Source organism: Eptatretus burgeri, chromosome 4, assembly GCF_056783735.1.
Source record: "Eptatretus burgeri isolate ZD-2024b chromosome 4, Ebu_testis_v1, whole genome shotgun sequence".
NCBI lineage: Eukaryota > Metazoa > Chordata > Myxini > Myxiniformes > Myxinidae > Eptatretus > Eptatretus burgeri.
The window spans coordinates 13265170-13287271 of NC_140964.1; the positions used below are offsets into that span (position 1 = coordinate 13265170).

At 43.3% G+C, this 22102-nt stretch overlaps 1 protein-coding gene across 8 annotated transcripts in view; it reads left to right on the plus strand.

The window, feature by feature from the left end:
• The window catches only part of LOC147027498 (uncharacterized), a 504607-nt gene that overhangs the window by 358294 nt on the left and 124211 nt on the right, over positions 1 to 22102 (plus strand). For all 8 annotated transcript variants that reach the window (XM_085876963.1, XM_085876968.1, XM_085876964.1 and 5 more), the window contains one exon: positions 19505 to 19670. In XM_085876963.1, the coding sequence (XP_085733089.1) occupies positions 19505 to 19670 (166 nt within the window). The remainder of the gene's footprint in view (positions 1 to 19504; positions 19671 to 22102) is intronic.

Below are 22102 nucleotides of genomic sequence, written 5' to 3' on the forward strand. Positions count from 1 at the left end.
CAGTTGCACCCCGACTCCGTGCCCCTGGCGTGGTCGGTGAGCCCTCTCGGCGTGCTCTGCGCAAGCACGGTTTGGTCGGCACCACGGTTAGGGTGGGGAATGAACGGGGCCACCGGCACTATCTCAGTGCAGATGGGGGGGGGATTGTTGATGCTCAGGGTCGAGCGAGGGGAATGGCTGGCTGGCTTGGTCGCTTGTGAAAGCGAAGGTGGCTTGATTCCAGCGACGAGACGACACCAACGACCAGCGATGAGACGACACCAACGACGAGAAAAGCGACCCCCACACTACTACGAGTTCCACACAGACTCGCGTCTTTTATAGACCGGGGGAGGAGCCTGTATGCAGATTTTAGGATCAAAACGTGATTGGAGGCGGGGCCACGCCACCCTCTATTCATCCATTGGTGTGGGAAAAAGGGGCGTGAGCCTCTTTTGATCCGAATTCCTTCCTGAGAGGAATTCGCATTCATCGCGCTTGGAGGCGGGCCACACCGCCCAACGCTCGAACATTGGATGGAGGAAAAGGGGCGTGAAGCCTTCCTGATCCGAATTTCTCTCCCGTGAAGGCATCCATTGCATTCGCGGCTTGCTGCGTTCGGCAGCAATCACCGAACGGCTTCAGACAGTACGACGTTTGGTGTTGACTGGTGGTGGGGTCGATGGTTGTGGAAGGAGAAAGGCGAAGGTGGTGGGGGGTTTGCTGTGGTGGTTTGGTGGTTGGCGGGCGTCGTTTGGGAATGGCGGTGAAGCGATGTTTGCGGGATGGAGTTGTGGAGGTAAAGAGGCAAAGGTGGTGGTGTTTGAGTTGTTGGCAGCTTAATGGTCCAAAATAACGATAGAGAAATAAAAATGGCTAAATCAAAGCGTCGCAGCCCGGATGAATCACACATATTCCCTCTAAACAACAGGTGTGGGCTAACTACACATGAACTTATCGATATATCTCACCTGAGGACCCTTTATGATGTATTGCAAATTTCCACAGCCGTAACAATATATATACATATATCTCTATTATAATACCAAGCTTGCACACTAAAAACCCGGTCGCCGTCACACGATCCCTATGAAATTGCTGTGACACTTAGCGGACATGCCGACAATGTTTGGGAAGTCTTGGCGTTCCAAAGTACCACTTGCATTTTGCACAATGCGTATTTTTTGTCATTCCCTGTGTACAGTCTGTCGTCTGCTACCAGCTATGTTGTACTGCTATCCCGTGCATGTCATCTGGGACCCGGCCGTCGGTTTGCCGCCAAACGCTGCTGATTGTGACATCGATTCCCTCTGAAAATTCTATCTATATTCGATTTTTTGGAATCCGCTATCACTTGCGTAAATACATGGAACACAAAATTTGAAGATTTCCGAAGTATGAACAGAACATGTTCAGAGAAAAGTGTGTGAGAAGTTCTAGGCTTACGCCAATTATATTATGATGATGATGGAGAGAAATGATCCAGGGAAGTCGCCAAGTACATGAGGCATACTGAATATCTTGAACATGCAGCAAAGGAAAGTTTACAAATATACCCTTTAGGACAACAATGAACACAACAATGTTGAACAGTCTGAAAATAGTTAAAATATTTGGACAGAAAAATCACACAACTGGGAGCACTCAGCTTTATAGGAGGGAAGCGAGCCTCGTATGCACAGCGATAACTGAAAATGGGAGAGGGGAAATGGTTGGTGGGGGTGAGTTCACAAGTAATTGTTGGAGAATTTTGAGAAATAGGAACATCTTCATCGAAAGTTTCGAGAGCTTCAGTTTTGGTGCATACTTTGTAGTTTATGCTTTCATACACTGGTGAACCTGAAAGAAAATGAGCAAATAATGTGGTCAAGGAAAGGAATCAAGATAGTTCTTTTTCAAGACAGTATGGAACTTTTCCAGCCACATTGATTCATTAGTTCTCTCCTCTGCTCTGCACCTTCATGGAACAAAGTTTTGCAGTCACATTCATTCAAAAACTTCATCACCTCAAATGTAGCAGTTTGAGGTATCACCAGCATCGCACGGTGAACTGATTTTAAGTCATCGTCAACAAGTCCCCTCATGGACTGTGATTCGCTCGATATGAGGTGCACTTCCACGTAGGCAGTTATACTTTATTGTCAAAAACCTTGAAAGAGATGCAATGGAACCTACCCAAACATTCTGGGTACCACAAATGTTTCCGCACCTCCAACCACCCCCACCCCTCCTTATCTGCCCTCAATATGATTACACCTGGTGCATTATAAAGTAAGCAATGTTTTTCGACAATTGGTGTAATACAAAGGTATTTTCTTTCATGTGGTGCTCTTGTAAACACACTAGAAATAACATGTTTACCTTTCGCATGGTGAAATATTTATAGTATATCCAGTATTATGCACAGGCCTTGAGGTATGCCCAAGTGTCACATCCTTAAAATCAAAAAATTTAAGAGGGAGCTTTTAACATAAAGGGAATTATTTTTATTTTTTAAATTAAACAACTGCTATTGGATGGACCAACTGTCATGCTTCTTCGTTGCTCCCATGAAGGATGATAACTTTTTAAGGAAAAATCAGCACAAATCAAAGGCTTCGAAATGACTTCAGATAATCGAATGTGTGGTGAAGAATCTTCCATGGCTTTGGTGCTGCTCCGGCCAACATGAATCGTGTGGCATTCCATTAAATCATTGTCATCCCTGTCTAGTCTGACCTTTTAAGTACGAGACGCCGTGTGTGTGTGTCGCAGATATCTCCATGGTCTACTCCACGAGAGGTTGCGTCTTATGAGGCTTTATCACTAGTTGTTTGTAAAGATGATGACATCGTACGTGTTCCTTGTCTTCGTTGTTCTCCAAGTGTATTTATCAGGCTTTGTCTCCATGATTTTACCCTCCAAAAACCCTTTGTGCCTATTTGAGTCGCTTCAGATAAGATTGGACCATCCTCTTCCTGGATTTTCCGCCATATCTTTCCTTCATTTATTACACGACTGTCGAATGACGAATTCCTGGCAGGGGATCGATCTTCCATTTTTGATGTAACAACCAAAGAATTGTAAAATTTAACATGATTCTTACATGGCTGCCACGTTTCTTTTTTTATTACGTTCCAAGCTTGCTAGATAAGAAATTGCCACAACCTTTTATGGACACATATTTCTTGGTTTAAAAATATAATTTTTGTTCTTGCAAGGAAACTTTGTGAAGGAAGAGACCATTTTTCTCATCGTGTCCGTGCCATTTCCAGTGCTCCCACCTGAGGCAGGTAGTGCTAATTAATACAGTATCCTGACATGATGATGCAGGAATACACTTGCTTTTCGCCGTTTTGTCTGGATTTGATTCCCGGCCCAACTATAAACTGTTAGATTGGTGCTTCTCCGGCTGGATGTTGTGGCACAACGCGTGCTTTCCTTTGGATTGACATTAAAATGAGTGTCCCTTCAGACAGCAAAAATTCGTGGGCAATTGAAATCTCACCCTGTCTTTCAACAAAGAGTGGATGACTTGGCACTGGAATCCTGACGAAATTACAAATTTGCACCCTAACTTACAGGGGGCACTGCATTTGTGGTATATGTACTTGTTGTCCTCACAAATTATGTGACTTGCTAGCCAAACTCGTAAATGACTTCACTCCCTCTCAATATGCTTAGGATATAAAACTACAACATCTTCCTGGACATATTTATGGTATTCAACACAGTCTGGCATCTTGCTGTGCTTGCCAAGCTTTCTGCCTACAACATACAAGTCAGCGTGATCTGACAAATGGAACATGTCTTTCAGTGCTGGCAAATCTCAGTTTCACCCTGTCGCTCCAGAAGGATCATCGAGCGAACCGATGCCCTATGTATTTTCATGGTCAGCCACTGGAAGATGTTTAGTCTTTTGAAATCCTCACCATCAGCCATGACCTCTCCCGGGGCAATCATATCACTAATCTGCCCTCCATAGGCAGCTGCAGTCTTTGCATTCTCCATCATTCCTCGGTCATTGTTTGAAACATCAGAGCTGCTCAGTCAAGCTCAATGGAGTACTGCTCTCCCATTATTGTCTGGTGCCCAAGGAAAACTGTTTCCTTTTGATTCTGGGGAATGTAAAGCTCTCAACATTATTGGAGTCTCCCGTGATGAGACTGAGGCACGAGACCTGTTGCTCTCACATCACAGACAATGTGCTGTCATCTTGTTGTTTTTTTACCACTCTCCTCCAGTCTTGCTCCCTCTGCTATCTCGAGCCTCCACCCTTTCCCATCTCTTCCAAAACAACACACATACATTCTCCCAGTATCCCCCTCCTTTTTAACTTCCAAATCCAGGCTTTCGATCCATCTCCACTGTTTTGGTCCTCTTTTCTCCCTTTAATGGAACCGCCTTCCAGAGATGGTTCAATTATGCTCTTCCCTCGAAGGCTTCAGGCAAGCAAATGCACCGCATTCGCATGTCATCAACCTGCATCCCAACCCATAATCTTTTCACCCTGATTAATTGCACCGAACTCAGCTGTCTTACTTGGAGTTTACTGTGTATCCTCCCCTTATCTCTCTCCTCTTTTTTTTCACTCATTCATTCCCTTCCTTGTGTCCAACTGTGGCCCCAGTGCCCAACCTTTTCTCCTCCGTCATTTCGCTCGTCCATGAACACAGAGACTTTGTATACAAAAAAACTTTTGTTTAAATTAAAAAAAAAAATCAAAACATTGTGAACCTGAAGCCAGGACTTTGCACAGCCATCTGGCACATGATGACCTATTCTTCAGGAGATACTCTCTTTACTTAATGTCACCAACATAAATGCATTAATTTTTGTCCTTTTCAGGACAGTTTGTTCTGACATAGAGCAGCCAATGATGACTGCATCATGACCAGACAGTTTAATGTTCAACCCTGTTGAAAGATGTTCCAGACCTATTTTTATCTCTGAGTTTGCTATTTTTGTTTATTCACTTTGTTCATATTGCTGCTGACAGCGGGACAATATTCACTGTTGTTGTTTTTTTTAAACATGGTTATGCTATTAATGAGACATTTCATTGCTAAATACGTTTTCAACGATTTTGGTTTTGTGTGGAATAATTGAATTGTCCTCATCTCTTTTTCATCCACTCTTGACATTCCTGTGTCAGTGATTGAACTCAAAAAAAAATATATATATATATATATATATATATATATATATATATATATATATATATATATATATATATATATATATATATATATATATACATATATATATATATATATATATACCAATTCCTTTCCATGTACAGGAATAGAATTTCAAAATGAACTTGTTCTGTCAAACAATTTCTGACTTAAGTATTCACATTTCAGCACATGGCCCTCCATGGAGGATCGAAGACCCCACCATCATCCCAGCTCAACATTTGCATGACCATGACATTTACTCCAGCACCTTACAAACTTTCAAGGATGTACATTGGTGACCAGCGCTTCATGAAATCTCTGCAACATCCAGATCCTTCTGTCTGTTGTCAATGGTGTTGAATCGCACAACCATTTCCATTCTTTCATTGGAGCTTTCATCGTGTTCCAGGAACCACTTGCCTGTGGGCATTCTTGTTCTACACATCAATGATGGTCGCTTGGCACAAAGTGACCTGCTGCAAAGGATGACCTATTTTGTCTCTATTTGCTGCATACCTGCCCCCTTCTCTCCCATCACATTGTTTCTGTAGGAACAAGCCTGATTTGTCCACCTTTCCATTGCTCCATTTTCACCCTCCATTGACAATGTGTGGCACATGCCTCACGTAGCACATTGCTTATGTCAAGGGGTTCGATACATAAGGGGCTGTTTTCAATGCATGTTGCTCTTTTCAGAGGTAGTTTTAGATCGGCCTAGCATTGCCACTCCAGAAATACTCTGTCAACAATCTTGTTGTGCACTTTCAAGACGGAGCCATTTGCCTTTGTCAACTCTGTCATGGCTTTTGTGATGTCACTGAAGTATACAGTTTCTAAAACGCCTTGCAAATCACAGCAGTCTTGCCAAGCATACACATTTCAAAATCATTGTAACCACCGATTCACATCACAACTCGATTTTGAAACCAAAATACTCCTGCAAAGTCACCTGCACTTCCAAGAGTTCTAATTCTGGATGTGATGTTCAGGTCGTCTTGCCTTTCTCGTTAAATCTTCACACATCCAGTCTGAAAATGTCAGCAGTGACCCTTGTGGTGCAGAAAATGTGGTGAAGACCCTTGATGTCTGATCCAAGGATATGTCAGCAAGACACCTTGTGATCCTTCTACTCTCTTACAATTGTTGTTGAATATGTATCCATACAATGTCGAATGAAGAACTAGTCTCATTCATGAAAGCTGATGTAAATTTTGCTCCGATGAAATGCCAATGCCTGAAGCTCCTTCTTGCTCCCCACAGCAGTGAGCAAGGCCCATTCAACTTTGTCAATTTCATCCATTTGTACATGCAAATCTGATATAGCTTATAAACCACATGATATGTTGCGTGACAAAATTTGCATACATTTTATACTTCGAGATGATCGAGCTCACTTAGATTGACTCATTTTTGTTGGCAACATCTGTGAATATTGTCCATTGTAACACAGCCACCCCTTAGTGGATTAGTATTTCGAGATATATATATATATATATATATATATATTTTTTTTTTTTAATTCAGTGATGGTATCACCTGAATTTTGTACTGGCAACAGTGCGAGCAAAATCATTTCATCTTGGGAAAGGAAGTCGACGATTCATTGTACAAGCAAATGGACTGTTTGAGGCTTATCAGTGAGGATTCTGTTCTTTGCATTTGGATATAACAGCTGCCAATATTAACTAGGATCTCTGAAGTTGTAATGAAGTGATTATTTAGCAATATGGCAAGGGATTTTGGCTGTATAACAAATACTTAAATATTTCGTTGTTGAAATGTTGTTCACCGCATCGTACAACAATTATATCAATCAATCATCAACCACCCCCCCCCCCCTCCCCTCTCCTGAGAAGCATTATGATATTTTAAACCAATTAAGTGTTCATGATGCAAACTTGAGAACAAAATGAAACATTTTTATCAATTCTATTTAAACACTTAACCAGACTCAGTGGCATGATGTCCGCAATCATGGAGACAAACACTTAACCAGACCAGACTCGGTGGCATGATTTTTGATGACTGTCTGCTCTGATCATCTGGGAGGTTGGTGGGTCAAACAAATGGCTGAGTCATACCAAAAACTGAGTCGTATCACATGCTGCTTCCTTGCTTGAGTCATGGTACATGGAGGCTTCCTTGCTTGATGCTCAGCATTTAAAAAGGAAAGAGCATGAACAAACATCAATAAATTAGCAACACTAGCACAGGCTGGATGGGCTTATAATTACCTCTTCCTGTGTTGAAATTCCTTGCAAGGGAACATATAATATTATTATTATTATTATTAATACTATTATTATTATTATTATTACTTGCAAAGTTCCCGCCTGATGGACCATCTTGTTCCAAGCATCCAACACGTTCCTCTGACACATCCCTTTATTTGGGCGGTGTATCAGCAACATACCACTGCCTCAATCGCTCCCAAAAATTCAAATATCCCGTGTTACAGAATTGAAGCAAACACATGCATACTGCATGTATAATAATAGATTGTGGTCGTATATCTTGGATAATTCCAATTGCACTGGCTCATTAGCTGACACCTGAAGCCTAAGACCTGAAGCCAGGTGCTGAAAAAAATATGAACAGGTTGGAGCTGAGACGTGTCACGGACCTGTTGCCATCATTAGGCCCATGACACATCTCAGATCCAACCTTTTGATATTTGTTGATACTTTTTACAGTCGCTTAGGTTGTTTTATCTCGAATGGAAAATTTATAGGGAGTGCATTACAATTGTGAATATGACACTTGCGAAGATATCTGAGGCTTAGACTTCCAAACTGGTGTACATATGCATGTTTCTGGATAAAATTGTGGGTGGCATCAAGCCAGCTGTCCAACCAATGGGTATAAAGCAGATATACGCACATGCAGTACATACATACATGCATACATATATTTGCTCCGTTATGTTGTTGAACCCTGCTATTCGCGGGGGGGGGGGGTGATGCATTCCTGAAAAATGCAGCAAATGCTAGGGCATTGGTTTTAAGAAAAAAAATTTTTTTAACATGGTCTAGGCTCATGGAGGAGCGAGTACACTGAACAAATCAGGATGCAACATAACAAATGAACAGCAGGAGAAATGGGAAACAACAACAGCAGGGTGGAGGTAGAAAGTAGTCAGAGACAGACAAACAAGGGATGCAGGTAAAGATGAGGGGTAAGGGAAAAACGCAAAGGGTGGACAATACGGATACAAAAGCAAAATTGTGTTTGACCAGTTTGTGATTTTGTCAAGGTGTGATGAGAGAGAAGAAGCTGCTGCCTGTTTCTCAGAAGGATGGAGATGTCACGGCACAGAGTGGAGTCATCAGCAAAGAGATAAAAAGGATTTTCCTGAGAGTCAGTGAGATCATTGATGAAGATTAGGAATAATATGGGGCCGAGAACACTGCATTTGGTTACTCCAGCCTTGACAGGGAGAGGAGATGAAAGGGTTCCGTTGAGAGCCACACGTCTACAAGAGGGGAGGAAGTCAGGAATCCAAGAGTGGAGTTGGCCTTGGATTCCATAGGCAGACAGTTTGGAGAGCAAGGCAGGATGCCAGATTGCATCTAAAGCTCAAGATATGTCCAGAGAGATGGTCCTCATCTCATGGCTGATATTGAAGGCCTCCACTATTGTTGGGAGAGTAGAAGCAGCATGTCCAAGGTCGAGTGACCAGGTGTGAATCCAGATTGATGATTTGAGATGAGACTGTTGGTGAAAAGGAATGATTTTATGTCATCTCCGATATATTGATTCCATGACCCCGCTGATGATTGGAAGTGCAGTAAGCTAATTGGGCTGTAATTCAGGGGATCCGATTTTGCACCTTTTTATTATGTAATGCTGGGATGTTGGCTGATTTCTAATTTCCCAGGTGGATGCAGGAGACCAGTCCTGAAGTGTTAAAAATAAAATTAAATTTTTTTCAAAAAAACGTGAATACGTGCAGTGTGAAGGTTTAAGCAGGTCACACTTTATGACCCGCGAATACATGGGGTCCATGAATTGGGAATCCGTGAATAGCAGGGTCCGACAGTACTCTACCGGTCAAAAGTTTTATAACACCCAAATTTTTTCCAGTTTTTACTGAAATGTAAGCAGTTTAATGTTTCAATGTACTCTGAAATTACAGCATAGAACAAATAAACAATTGCAGATAAAAAAAGATATCGTGGAATCGTTTTGTTGAACAAAATTAATCTAAATTTTTGACTCATCAAAGTAGCCACCTTTTGCAGATATAACAGCCGAACATACTCGTAGCATTCTTTCCGTAATGGAAATCAAATATTGTTCGGAAAGTTCTTCCCAACACTGTTGCAGAAGTTCCCACAACTGTGTTGCACTTGTAGGTTGCTTTGCTTTCACCCTTCTGACCAGTTCATCCCAAACCACCTCGATGGGGTTTAAGTCTGGAGACTGTGCTGGCCATTCCATGATTTGAAGTCTACTGTCTTGTTGTTTTCTTCTCAGGTAGTTCTGACATAGCCTGGAGGTATGTTTTGAGTCGTTATCTTACTGTAGGATGAACCCCTGACAAACTCGGTGTAGACCAGAGGGGTATTGCATGGCGCTGCAAAATGCTGCAGCAGTTTTGGTTCAGGGTGCCAGTCACTCTGTGCAAGTCACCAAATTTGGGTCCAGCAAAAGAGCTCCAGATCATCACGCTTCCTCCTCCATGTTTGACAGTTGGTGTCACACACTGAGGAACCATCCTTTCACCTACTTGACGGCGTACAAAAACCCTGCATAATGAACCGAAGATTTCAAATTTTGATTCTTCGGTCCATAAGACTTTCGAGTTTTCAGTAGTTAGCGGGCGGTGCTTCATGGCCCAGGCAAGCCTCTTTTTCTTATTTTGCCATCTTAGCAATGGCTTTCTCACTGCCACTCGACCTGTCAAACCTGCAGCTCGAAGTCTTCTCTTCACAGTTGAAACTGAGACTTCTTTAGTTCGACCAGTTTTAAGCTGTGCTTGAAGCCATTGTCCTGTGAGCTGCCTATCACACAAGCTGTTGACTCTCAGAAACTTGTCTTCTGATTGTGTTGTGGCTTTGGGTCTGCCAGACCTCTTCCTGTCTGAGTTTCCTCCAGTTTCCAAGTGCCTTTTGCTGGTGTAGGAAACTGTACTCACTGACACCTTGGCTCCTTTGCAATTTCTCCAAAGGAAAGACCTACACTTTTAAGGGTTATAATGGTCTGTCTGTCTTCCCTTGTTAATTGTCTTTTTCTTGTCATTATGATAGCAATACACCCCTTCCTGCAGTGCAATATTGTCCAAACAATGCTTCAGAGGGTGTAGCAACGCTGTCTGTTCAAACACTGCTTTCATACAGACAGAGGGTTTGTAACTAATCAACAAAAGTTGGGACACCTGCAGGAATTGTTTGCATCAACTTTCAAGGCTTAATTTACTTCCATTGCTGCAGAGCAGCTGCAGTTGCTAACACATTACTTGTTCCCTGAAAAGGGCCTTTTTTAACAACTCTGAAATTTACATTATTTTTCAGTTTTTGGTAACCTAAACTTGTTTTTTTACCTATGGCAGTTTACCGCTTAGCCTTGTACCATTTCAGGTTATTCACTGGACTCGAACTGTTTAAATTTCAGTAAAAACTGAAAAATGGGTTGTTCTAAAACTTTTGGCTGGTAGAATATATCGATTATTATTTTTACATAAATTCTTATTATTAAATCTTCGCGATCAGAAAATTGACCAAGTCATGGATTTTCATTATCTTGATATCATGTTAAGAGTTTCAGCACAATAAAGGTGTGCAGTAAATTGAAAGACAGTTTGTATAATGCATTTCGATAAAGGAAAAAAGTCAATAGCCACATAACCATTTTGTGCACTGTTGCTGCCACAATGGATAGATAAAAGCACTGCCTGATCTTGCAAACACCATCCAGAAAATCTGGTATGAAATTGCATCAGGTTTCCTTTTTTCTCTCAATGGTGAAGAATCACTTTAAAATTCCAGTTGTCGGATCGGGATCTGGATCTTCACCAAAATCGAATCGGTTCATCCTTGTCACACCCCCAACTTGTCCACAAGATTTCATTCGGATCCTTCATCAACTTTTTGAGATATCCTGTACACAAACAAACAAACAGACAGACAGGCCGACAGAAAGGGGTGAAAACATGTCCTCTTTCACCTTCGGTGGCAGAGATAATGAGGAAGTTCATCATTACACACAATAGCCAACTCCAATTTCCGCATTGTTATTTCCACCGCCCAGTGTCCCAGTCCTGCCGACACAACTCACGCGCGTATTCACCTCGCCCTTCGGGACTGTCGGTCCTTTGATTCTCGTCGCGGTGTCCTCTCGGACAATGACCCATCTCGGTTGATTTAAAGAGCTCAAAGGAATTATTTCCTGATGCACAATCTTAATGAGTTTTTAACAACCTGATGACGATCGGCTCCACGCGTAAACAACCGCTCTGGACATTAACACCTCGTTCACTCAGAGTTAACTCGAGCACGGGGATGATCGAAACTCGTAGCTCATCACACATAACCCGTCTCTCTGCACCTCTCTCACGATTTTATATGGTATTACAGAACAATCCCATGCATTCCAGCAAATGCAGTTCTTGTCCATTCTGGAAGTTTCATCTGAGAACGTTCAAGAACCTTCACGAATATCACCAGGTTTACAGTACAATACTGCCATCTACAGTCAAAATTAGCTCATTACATCAAGCAGTTTATCTTACAATTTACCAATCTGTGCTAAGGCCGAAGTCACATTTGCCACGGCGGCCGTGGGGTCTACAAAATCTACGGCCACTAGCAATTATACGGCTGCCACAGTATTTCCACAGTCACACAATGTAGCAGTCACATGTTTTTTTTTTTTTTCGGGAAGCCGCACGGCGTATTTATACATTGTGGAGACCGAAAATGTGGGGTTGCCGTACAGTCTTTGATTTGATGTCGCGCGGCGGCCATAGAATTTTAAGGCAGACGCAAGGTAGCCTCAAGGTGCCCGCAAGGCGACCGCAGGGGGCCCCTAAGGCGAACGTGCGGCCAGACGGACGGTAACGAGTGGGTTCATTTTTTTTTTTTTACCAGTTTTTTTTTTCGGCTTGTCGAATTGCTACGGCGAACGTAGAAATGAAAAAAAGTTATAACTCCGCGTTATAATTCCACGGCGACCCCTACGGCCTGTAAAAGATAGCCAAACGGCGTAGGGCCACCCTGAGGCCACCACAGAAACTCTGCGGCCGCCGCATGTGTCTGTCAATTCAGAGGGCGTACGGCCGCCGTATCCTCGCCGAAGTGCAAATGTGACTTAGGCCTAAACAAAACTTATAACATCTAACCGTCCATTTCATTCGTTCATTTACAGGCATTTACTAATGCAAAGACTTACCACAACACATAGCTTTTAACTGATACTCACTCTGAAGGGACTGTCTGACAAACCCTCCCATCTACTTTCTTAACAATCCTCTTGAGAAAGTTCAGTCACTCAAATCCTGCAGATAGGGGGAGCATGAATTGGAGGGATGCTGAAGAGGGGGACACGTTGAATGGGTGAGGTTGGAAGGACGTGGATTTGTGGGAGAGTTCTGATGCGTACGCATTTGACACTGTGTAATAATGTGAAGGGGATTTGATTGTTGTGTGCAGAAAATCTCTGCGAACTGGATTTCTCAAGATTCCCATATTTAACATTCTGAGATAAAGATCATGGGATGGGTGAAAGTAAGTTTGGTTGAAGGCACAAAGAAAGGTCGTGCATGCTATATGTACTGGAGGATGTTTAACAGACCAAGTACTCTAATGAGAGACAGGTTTGCAAAGTATGCCTTGTCCAGAAGAAGAAGAGAAAGAAACTGTCTGACGAACAAGCCGGGAGGCGGACATGGGGAGTCAACTACCAAATAGAACCTGACGTGATGGGCCCATTCGATGGGGAATGACCTGAGGATTAAGCACAAGAAAATTCATGATTCTAGCTTCAAGGGTTAATGCTGCAGATTGTTTTTTCGTTAAAATATCCCCACATTTAGAGGTTTTTCGGCCGTTGCTAGGCAACGGAGGGGTCCATAGCAACGGTTCTTTCTCACACATAACTAGGACATACCATTAACATACCATACCAGTTTCATGTATATCTGACTCATAGTCTCTGAGATATAACGAACTTCGTTTTTTTTATTGTTTTCGACCAGGGTTCATTCAAAGTCTATCTTCTCCGACAGTTTTCATAGGATCTGGCTGGAAATTTTTGACAATATGGCTGAATGTACTGCCCACAGTCGCTCGTGGCCCCATTTTTGATTTTCGAAAAAATAATTTTTTTCTGATTTTTCAAAAATTTCAAAGTCCCGTTGCTCGGCAATGGTGGTGTCCATAGCAATGGTTCTCATTTGTACAACACTAGGTCATGGTATGAACCTACCAACCAAGTTTCATCTAAATCACCATTGTATTAACGGAGCACTGGACCGAACAGAGGGACAAACAGACAGACAAACATTTTGATTTGAAATACTGATAAAAAGGGTAGAACAAATTTCAAAAAAAAAATTTTGGAATTTTTTTTTTTTTCGACGAGATCGACTACCCAATAGAAAAGTGATGACGAAGAAGGTGTGTTACTCATGCTGGAGAAATAAGGAAAGCAAAGCATTTTAACTTTTAAAGGAAGAAGCGTATTCTTCAATGAAGATATTGAGAAAAGGGAGAACTAAAGAAAGATGTACAGGAAATGCAAGTGGAAGGCAGAATGATATGATGTTTCGGAGTGAAAGAGTTTTTTGGTTTTTTTTTTTTTTTTTTAGTTTTTGCAATGAGGGGAGAATAGGATAACGTGGAAGAAGCAGAAAGGACAAAAAAAATTGGGGAAAAAAGAAAGAAACGGAATGACAAACAACTTTATAACTGAAACAATTTAGCTCCTGGAGATTCGAGAAGTAGGTCTGGGTTGCACGAAAAATGTATTGGACATTATCAACAACACGGTAGGATTTATCACGTAAAAATTTCGATGAAACTACAAACAGCGCACAGGGATGAAAATATAACAGAAAATCACGACTGATCCGGTTCGGAAAACTTAACTTTGAGGTGGAAGGAGCACCTGTAGATTTGACCCACTTGTGGAGCAATCCCAAACCGGAAGTCGAGGTTGCACACTTACCTTTTGAGTTGTCTTGTATGTGATCGATTCTCCACCCGACTGTAAACTGGATTGGTGCTTCACAGGCATGACGTCACGTTACAAAGTGTGTTGTATCTCGGATGGACGTTAATCTGCATGTCTTGTGTGCTCGTATAAGTTGATAGACGTTAAAGGTCCAGCAGTGTCCTTGGCAAAAGAGTTGGCAAACTCTTTCCGGCTTCCTGAACAAATTACTAACCCCTGCCCAAATCGACTCCAGTTGAATGTCAGGCCCAGCCAGATGAGTCATGAAAGACTTGAGTTAAACCTCCCTCTCTTGGCTGACCCAACAAAAAGGTGGGAATAATTGTGGCATTTAAAGAAGTTGTCAGACATTATCTCAACATGAACTTTTATAAATCATGGCTTAAGCATGAAGCAGCGTAATATATGCTATCGCTTTCACGAGGTGAAATTATTCCCCAAAGCTTGTCCCACACCTGCCCGTCCCCTGCAGGTAGTGTGAATCAGAAAGATAATTCGGCCAGTGTGCCAGCAGATAACGGCCCTCTGTTTTTGGATGATTCTGTGGCATATTTAACCTCCGCAACTTTAACTTGGAGAAGAGAGCCATCATATTTTAATCCAACCCCATAGGAGATTGGACAACTTGGTGGAGAAAATGTTACCATCTGAGCTATCTCGCTGCTTAAGCACCAATGTCATTTGGAGAAAAGGTGCTGAGAAAACGGTTTCGTTTTTGTACATTTTGGATAAAAAGTCAAAAGACCTCGTAATATAGCAAATACAAGTTCCATCGACATTTGATGTAAACAGTTGTGGTAATTTGCACCTCCTTTTATACTGTGTACATTTCCGATGAGCGAGGCTTAAACAAATGTGTTATATGCAGTGGGGTAAACCATTTCTGACTGGGACTCAACAATGTGTGCATCGCATCGCTGCACAACCAAGGCCAGCACAGTGACCACCCGCAGGCACCCAGTGGATAATTGAGCTGAAATGCCATGAGAATAGAGAAGCAGCTGCACATTAAAGGACGAATTGCTGTGCGGAGCAGGCATTTTTGCCCTGAAACTATGCCCGTGTGTGACAGCTGGATGTTCATTATACACAAAAGCATTGTCTGGCTGTTCACTCGAGAGAAGGCTGGTGGGAGCCATTTGATGTGATGAAATGAGGATAATTGCAAAAACACATTGAGCAGAAATTGGCCTTGCACTTTGGTGGCAGAGAATGTGCTGTATAAATATGTGATGCTGCCTTGAGGGATATGTTTCGATGATGTGTTGGTTGAGAAATAGTTTCGATTTTCATTGAATGAGATGTATTAAGTTTTGATGAGTCAGAACAAGATTTACTACCACTGCTACTACGATGACTAGTATTATAATGGTCCTGATTAATCCCGCCTTCTTATGCGGTCAGCCGCACAAGTTCTCTCCACATCACTCTATCCTGAACTTCCTCTAGTTGCACCCCAATTTCTCCCATTTCCTTCATTACCACTACCTTCCAACTCAGTCTTCGTTTACTTCTTCTCAACTGCCAGCAGCATTCATATCAAACTTTCCTCAATGAACTTTTCCCTTCTCCCACCCGAGCACATTCCCCAACCTATACAGGTCAGGTCAGGTATAAGAGCATACAACGGCGCGGTGCGTCACTGCGTCCACTTTCCGCCGGGACACCAGGGGCACCGTCTGGCCATCCGCCAGGCAGATTCTTGACCCATCCCCATCTCCTTATGATGCTGATCAACCTGCTGCAAACACTAGGCACGTAGTCAGCCCATTGGCCCCCTCCACTCACGAGGCTCCCTCACTCAGAGAATCTGGTGAGCAGGATCAACGTCAGGAAAACGAGCCACTTGTCCATACAGCCACAGCTGACGCTCATGGATTATGCGGGAAACAAATCTCATTTGAGTCTCTCTCAGCAACCACTCATTGGATACACAGCCAGACCAGCGATAGCCAAGGATTCTCCGAAGAGAACTGGTACCAAAGAAATTAAGTAGCTGTCTCAGATCCCTGGCAGAGTCCAGGTCTCACATCTGTGTGGCAAGACTGGAAGCACCAAGGACCTGAAGACTTGGACTTTTGTCCTCCCGCACCGATACCGACAGCGCCACACCCGATGATCCAGTGAATCAATGACTCCCCAGGCCTGACCCAGACATCTCTTGACCTCTGGCTCACAGCCAGCAGAGACATCAATATCACTGCCAAGGTAAGTGAATCTCTCCATGACCTCAACATCCTCACCACAAACTGGTACAGACAATATAGCAGCATCCAAGATGTCATTGAAAGCCTGGATTTTAGTTTTCACCCAGGAAACCCATAATCCCAGCGGCTCCGACTCCTCATTCAACACCTCGAGGGCCATCAAAAGGATATCCAGAGTCTCCACAAAGATGACTGCATCATCTGCAAAATAACGGTCAGAGATCTTGACATTTCCCAACGATGCACCGCAGCTTAATCTCTCCAACATCCTCCCCAGGATCTAGTTCATACAAGCGCTGAAAATTGTGGGGGGCAGTACACACCCCTGACAAACTCCAGTAACAACTGGAAATAAGTCAGAGATGGTACCACCACACTTCACAGCACTCTCAGTACCAGAGTAGAGTTCAGACATCAGATCGATCAGTTTTGGTGGCACCACACGAAGACCAAGAATCCTCCAGAGGACATCCCGATTCACTGAATCGAACGCTTTACAGAGATCAACATAGGCTGCAAGCAGCCCCTGCCGAAACTCTCGTCTGCGTTCGGTGAGGACACGAAGTGCAAGGATACGGTCAATCGTTGACCTCTTTAGTGTAAAGCCTGACTGCTCTGGACGCTGGTGCTCAAGCAGATGGTGGCGAACCCTATCAAGAATTATCCGAGCAAAGACCTTGCCCGGCACTGAGAGCAGCGTCACCCCTCGGTAGTTGTTTCAGTCTTGGCGATCACCCTTCCCTTTCCAGAGAGGGACAACGAGGCCCCTCTTCCAGTCACTTGGGATGATGCTTGTGTTTCAGGCAGAGTACAGAACTGCATGCAACAACATGAGTACAGCATTTTCACCAGTGTTGAGAACTTCAGGATGGATGCCACAGATCCCAGGAGCTTTACCCCATTTCAACCAATTAAACGCAGCCTGTCTTTCCACAAACGAAGGCGGATCACAATTGGAGAGAGAGATAGATAGATAGATAGATAGATAGATAGATAGAGATATTGAGACCATACTCTGTGCATAGCATTTGTGCTGCTTAAGCAGTCTCCTTGGCTATTGGGCACACTCCTGGATGGGTTGCCACTCCGACATAGTATACCAGCAATATACATTACAGTTCATTGGAGGGTCAGCAACAGGGATTGTAACACCTTGACGTTCAATTCAACAGCTGGTGGATCAGCCTGGTACAACCACTCAATGTAACCATCCCAGCGGGCCTTCACTTCAGACTCCTCTGTCAAGAGACCACCACTCTCTGCTCCAACTACAGTGCTCCGAGGGATGGGCTTGGAGGAATGCAATGTGTGAATTCCTCTGTAATCAGGATGAGAATCACTTGACCACAGGTGATGCTCTACCCCCTCAGATTCCTCATACATAGGCCACCTTGTCCACCCTCAGCGCATGTTCAGTTTTACACCTCAACTCGCTGAACAGCTCAGCTCTGCCATTAAGCCTCGTCTTGCAACTCTGGTCAACGGTATCCAGTGTCCTTTGAGAGACAAAATTCTTCTTCGCCCTTCAGTGAGTTCCAAGATATCCACCGGCAACATCAAGGATTGTTGTCTTGAAGGCACTCCATTACTCTTCAGGATTCCCCAAAGCACCCAGACCCCCAAATCCCTTCTCAGCATGTTCACAAACTCTTCAGCTACCCTTTCATCCTTGAGCTTGCCAACATCCAGCCTAGACTGGGATGGTACCATTCTCCTGGATTTGTGTTGCAACATTAGAGTTGCCAAAACAAGCCTGTGGATGGTATTGAGGAATTGAGCACTCCGGTAGACCCTGCAGTTCTAGATCATCCTCCAGTGAACATCAACAAGGCATGTCCATTGAAATCCCCCAAGACTGGAAGAGTATCTACCCTGGGGCACTGATCAACCACAGACTTGAGCGTGGCATTGACGATGAGATCACTCTCCTCAGTCGGAGCACATACAAAGACCAGGGAAACGACACCCAAGGAATGACGAATCCTTTGTCTCATAATTCTCTCGTTGACTGGTGTTACCTCAATTTTCAATGGAGTCAGCTTATTGGACACAGCTGCAGCAACTCCTTGGGCATGGTAACCATGACAGCGACCAGACCAATAGTAGGTGTAACCACCCACCACGATCTTGCCACTATCCGGTCTCCAAACCTCAGAGTGCTGCAACACCTATGTTCAAACACTTCAGTTCAGATGATAACGTAGACAGGTGATCATCCTCGCTTCGGGATAGGACATTCCAGGCACCCACCCAAAGGGGACCACCTCAGGTTAACCCAAGGAGACCGCCTTCTAGTGGACGACATCTCAGCACCACCCTGACACACACTACCGCAATCCAACCCGGGAAGGTTACCCTGTGTTTTTCCTCCTGTCATCAAAGAGTGGGGGGTCCTGAAGTCTTTGCCACAATACCGTCATGGCATTGAATATGTCTAGTGAGCTGCCCTGCAAAGGGCAGCTGCACAGGAAGTACGCCCACGGAGAGGGTTCTCAGTTTTCTTTGCGTTTTTAGTGTGTTTTGAGGAGTGAAGGGTTTTACGGTGGCCGGAGTGATTTTCAGACATGCCTGATGTGCCTTTTCATGAATATCCCTTGCTATTGCATCACTTTGTGATATTTCCCCAGTTCTTCTTCCTTTCCCTCAGAGAGATTCCAATCAACCCTCTCAATATCTGCATCTCTTTCCTCTCAAGCAATATCTACTCTTCCTTTCTCATGGCCCAAACCTCTACTTCCAATAAGATAACTGGTCTTTTAGCCATTATGCAGTGAGATTTGATTGATCTGAACAAGATCTAGTGAGATTTCATTGGTCACAAGATGGACGCATATTGAGTTTGGATTGGTGAGAACAGAGCAATTAAATTTTAGCGATTTAGTGTTCAGCAAAGGGTACCAATCCAAAAAAGCAATCCAAGCTCACTACATCTTGTGAGCTGGTAAGTGCTCTGGTTTGCTTACTGTGTACCATTTCTGTTCCTGACAGGTGTGCTGTGGAACCTGTCATCATGTGATGCACTCAAGATGCCCATTCTCCAAGATGCATTGATTGTCCTCGTGAACTCGGTGCTGCTGCCGCATCACGAGAGCCGCAGTTACTTTTTAGAGGACAAGCACCCTGGTGTGCTCACGAACACAACTGGCTGTCTCAGGTTTGTTTTGACATAGTTGGCTTCAGCTTTTAATTTCATTTTATTACCCCCTCAAACACATCCTTCAGCAAAATATAACTGTTCAATGCATTTCTTACTTGGTCCCCTGCATCAGATATTGTTATCCCTCTGCTTTTTTGAAAAAAATGGGAGGAATATTGTAAACGGCTCCATCCGTCCACCCTATTTCCTAAACAGTTGGGCAGAAATTCATGAAACTTGGTAGTTATGTTCACCGCGTGGCACGAAGTTGCAAGAGCAGTGTCATTTTTGCCCCTGCTCCTTGTGTTGGGGTCAAAAGGTCAAATGCTGAAAAATGCAATTCCAGGCACATTTTTAACATTTTTAGATGAAAGTTTGTGTATGCAATCAATATTGGGAGACGCATGCAATATGTTATGTTTTGTTTTTTTTATTTCACCCTGGCTCATGTCCCAGGGGTTGGGATTTACAGTCGCAGGGGTCACAACGGGGGAAAACACTTCAACTCTATATTTGATACAAGCAAGGTACCCATGCTGTGCATGGATGGGAGCCCAAAATATCAACAACAAAAAATATGCTTTGAGAAATTTCATAAAAACTCCCACCCACTTTTAAGACACATACAGGGACCCCAATCGTGGTTCAGAAAATTTGGTGGGGATGCCCCCAAAACTGTGGGAGTAGGACTAAAATCAATGTACCTTTCATGACGATGCTGATAACAATAATGATGGTGATGGTGTTGGCTGGGGAGGAGGGATTGGCTCTTATGCACCATGATGAAGGAAATGGGTTATTCAAAAAAAAAATCAACGTCTCAAGCAAATGTGGTGTGATGTTGATGGAAAAGTCGATACATGGATACAGACAATGCGGAAACGGTGAATGCCAATCTCCCTAATGTGTCTACTCGCAGGCATTTTAATTCACTGCAAAATTTCTTGATAGACTGGATTCCTCATCTTTTTTTTCTATCTTTGCGAGAAAGATTGGCATCGTACGAGTGGAAACTCCAAATCACAATTGTATTGAGGAATTACCAAACCAGCGAATGATTCTACATGCGGTGAATGATGAAATTGCTAATGCCAAACATGTGAATCAGTTTACATGCGGAGAAAGGGAACAGTTTCTTACGGGTGGAAACTCAAAATCACAATTGCATAAAGAAATTCATGAAACCTCCCATCCACATTATGACACCTGCTGGGACCCCAAAAGGTTCCACAGAAAGCTTGGTGGGGTGAGCCCCAAAACTGAGGGAGTCATTCAGGGATAGACAGACGCTCCAGCTTTACTATATCGATTGGGTAATTCCTGGTGAAACAGCTTGGTTTAGGTGGGAAGCGTGGGGATTTGCGATGTCATGCCATCAACTTCGCTCTCGTCTTGTAGTCTGTTTCCTGAGTGTCAAGCAAGGAGGCAGCACGGAACATGTACCAAACATTGTTTTCGACCAGATTTGGTGTCCATTCTAGTCTGAGAGGTCAGCGTTTCAATTCCGACCCTGGCCAAGTCAGAGAAAAGACTTCTAAAATTGTTACTGCTGCTTCCTTGCTTGATGCTCAACATTCAAAGGATAAGGAGCACAGACACACCCAATAGGTTGGCATTCATGGCGAGAGATTCTTCCTAATTGGGAAAGAATCCCTCCCCGTGGAGTGCAGAGAGAAAAGCAACATCAAAGATGGTGTCACTGCTACCGACAGCATCCTGCGAAGTTACATCATTTCCCTTGAGCTCAGTGGCCATATTTGTCTGAAATCAAGTACGATGTTTGTGTGTGTGTGAAATTGGTTGTTATCTCCATGCATGAATTTCAGAAGATTGAACAAAGTCCTCCCTGGTCTCAAAGTATACACTTCCATTTTTTAAGGAATCATGATTCATGAACCAGGGTGTGAAGTTTTCTTATTCTCAAAGTTTTGTTCTGAGGGCTCTATTCAGGATCATCACTGAGTCCTGGACAGCTTCCAACTGGAGTTCGTTTGTCGTAATATTCCCAAGGATGGATTTTAAGACCTCCATAAGGCTCTTCTTCATCAACCCTGTGGCTTCCATTATCACTGGTACAAATTTGGCATTCGACAGCTTCCAAGATCTTTTGACTTCCTTTTTGAGATCCTGTTATTTGGTCATTTTCTTGATTCCTGCATTGTTTAGGCCAAAGATGCCAGGTACTGTCATCTCAGTTACCAATGCCATATTTTCCTTTCTGTACCAAAGTACGATATTCGGTCACAAGACTGTTTTCGATGTTCACGCTCTGGGATAATCAGGTCCAACATGAGCATTACTTCCTTGTTGTCAGTGATTGCTTTTGGTTCATGTTTCCTTGAGCTTTGTGGAAATAGGTCATTGAATTTTTTGCAATTGTGCCAATGGATTACTCCACATACCTTGTTGTGCCTTTGTGTGTAGAGCTGTTCTGAAAGGAGTTTTCACAT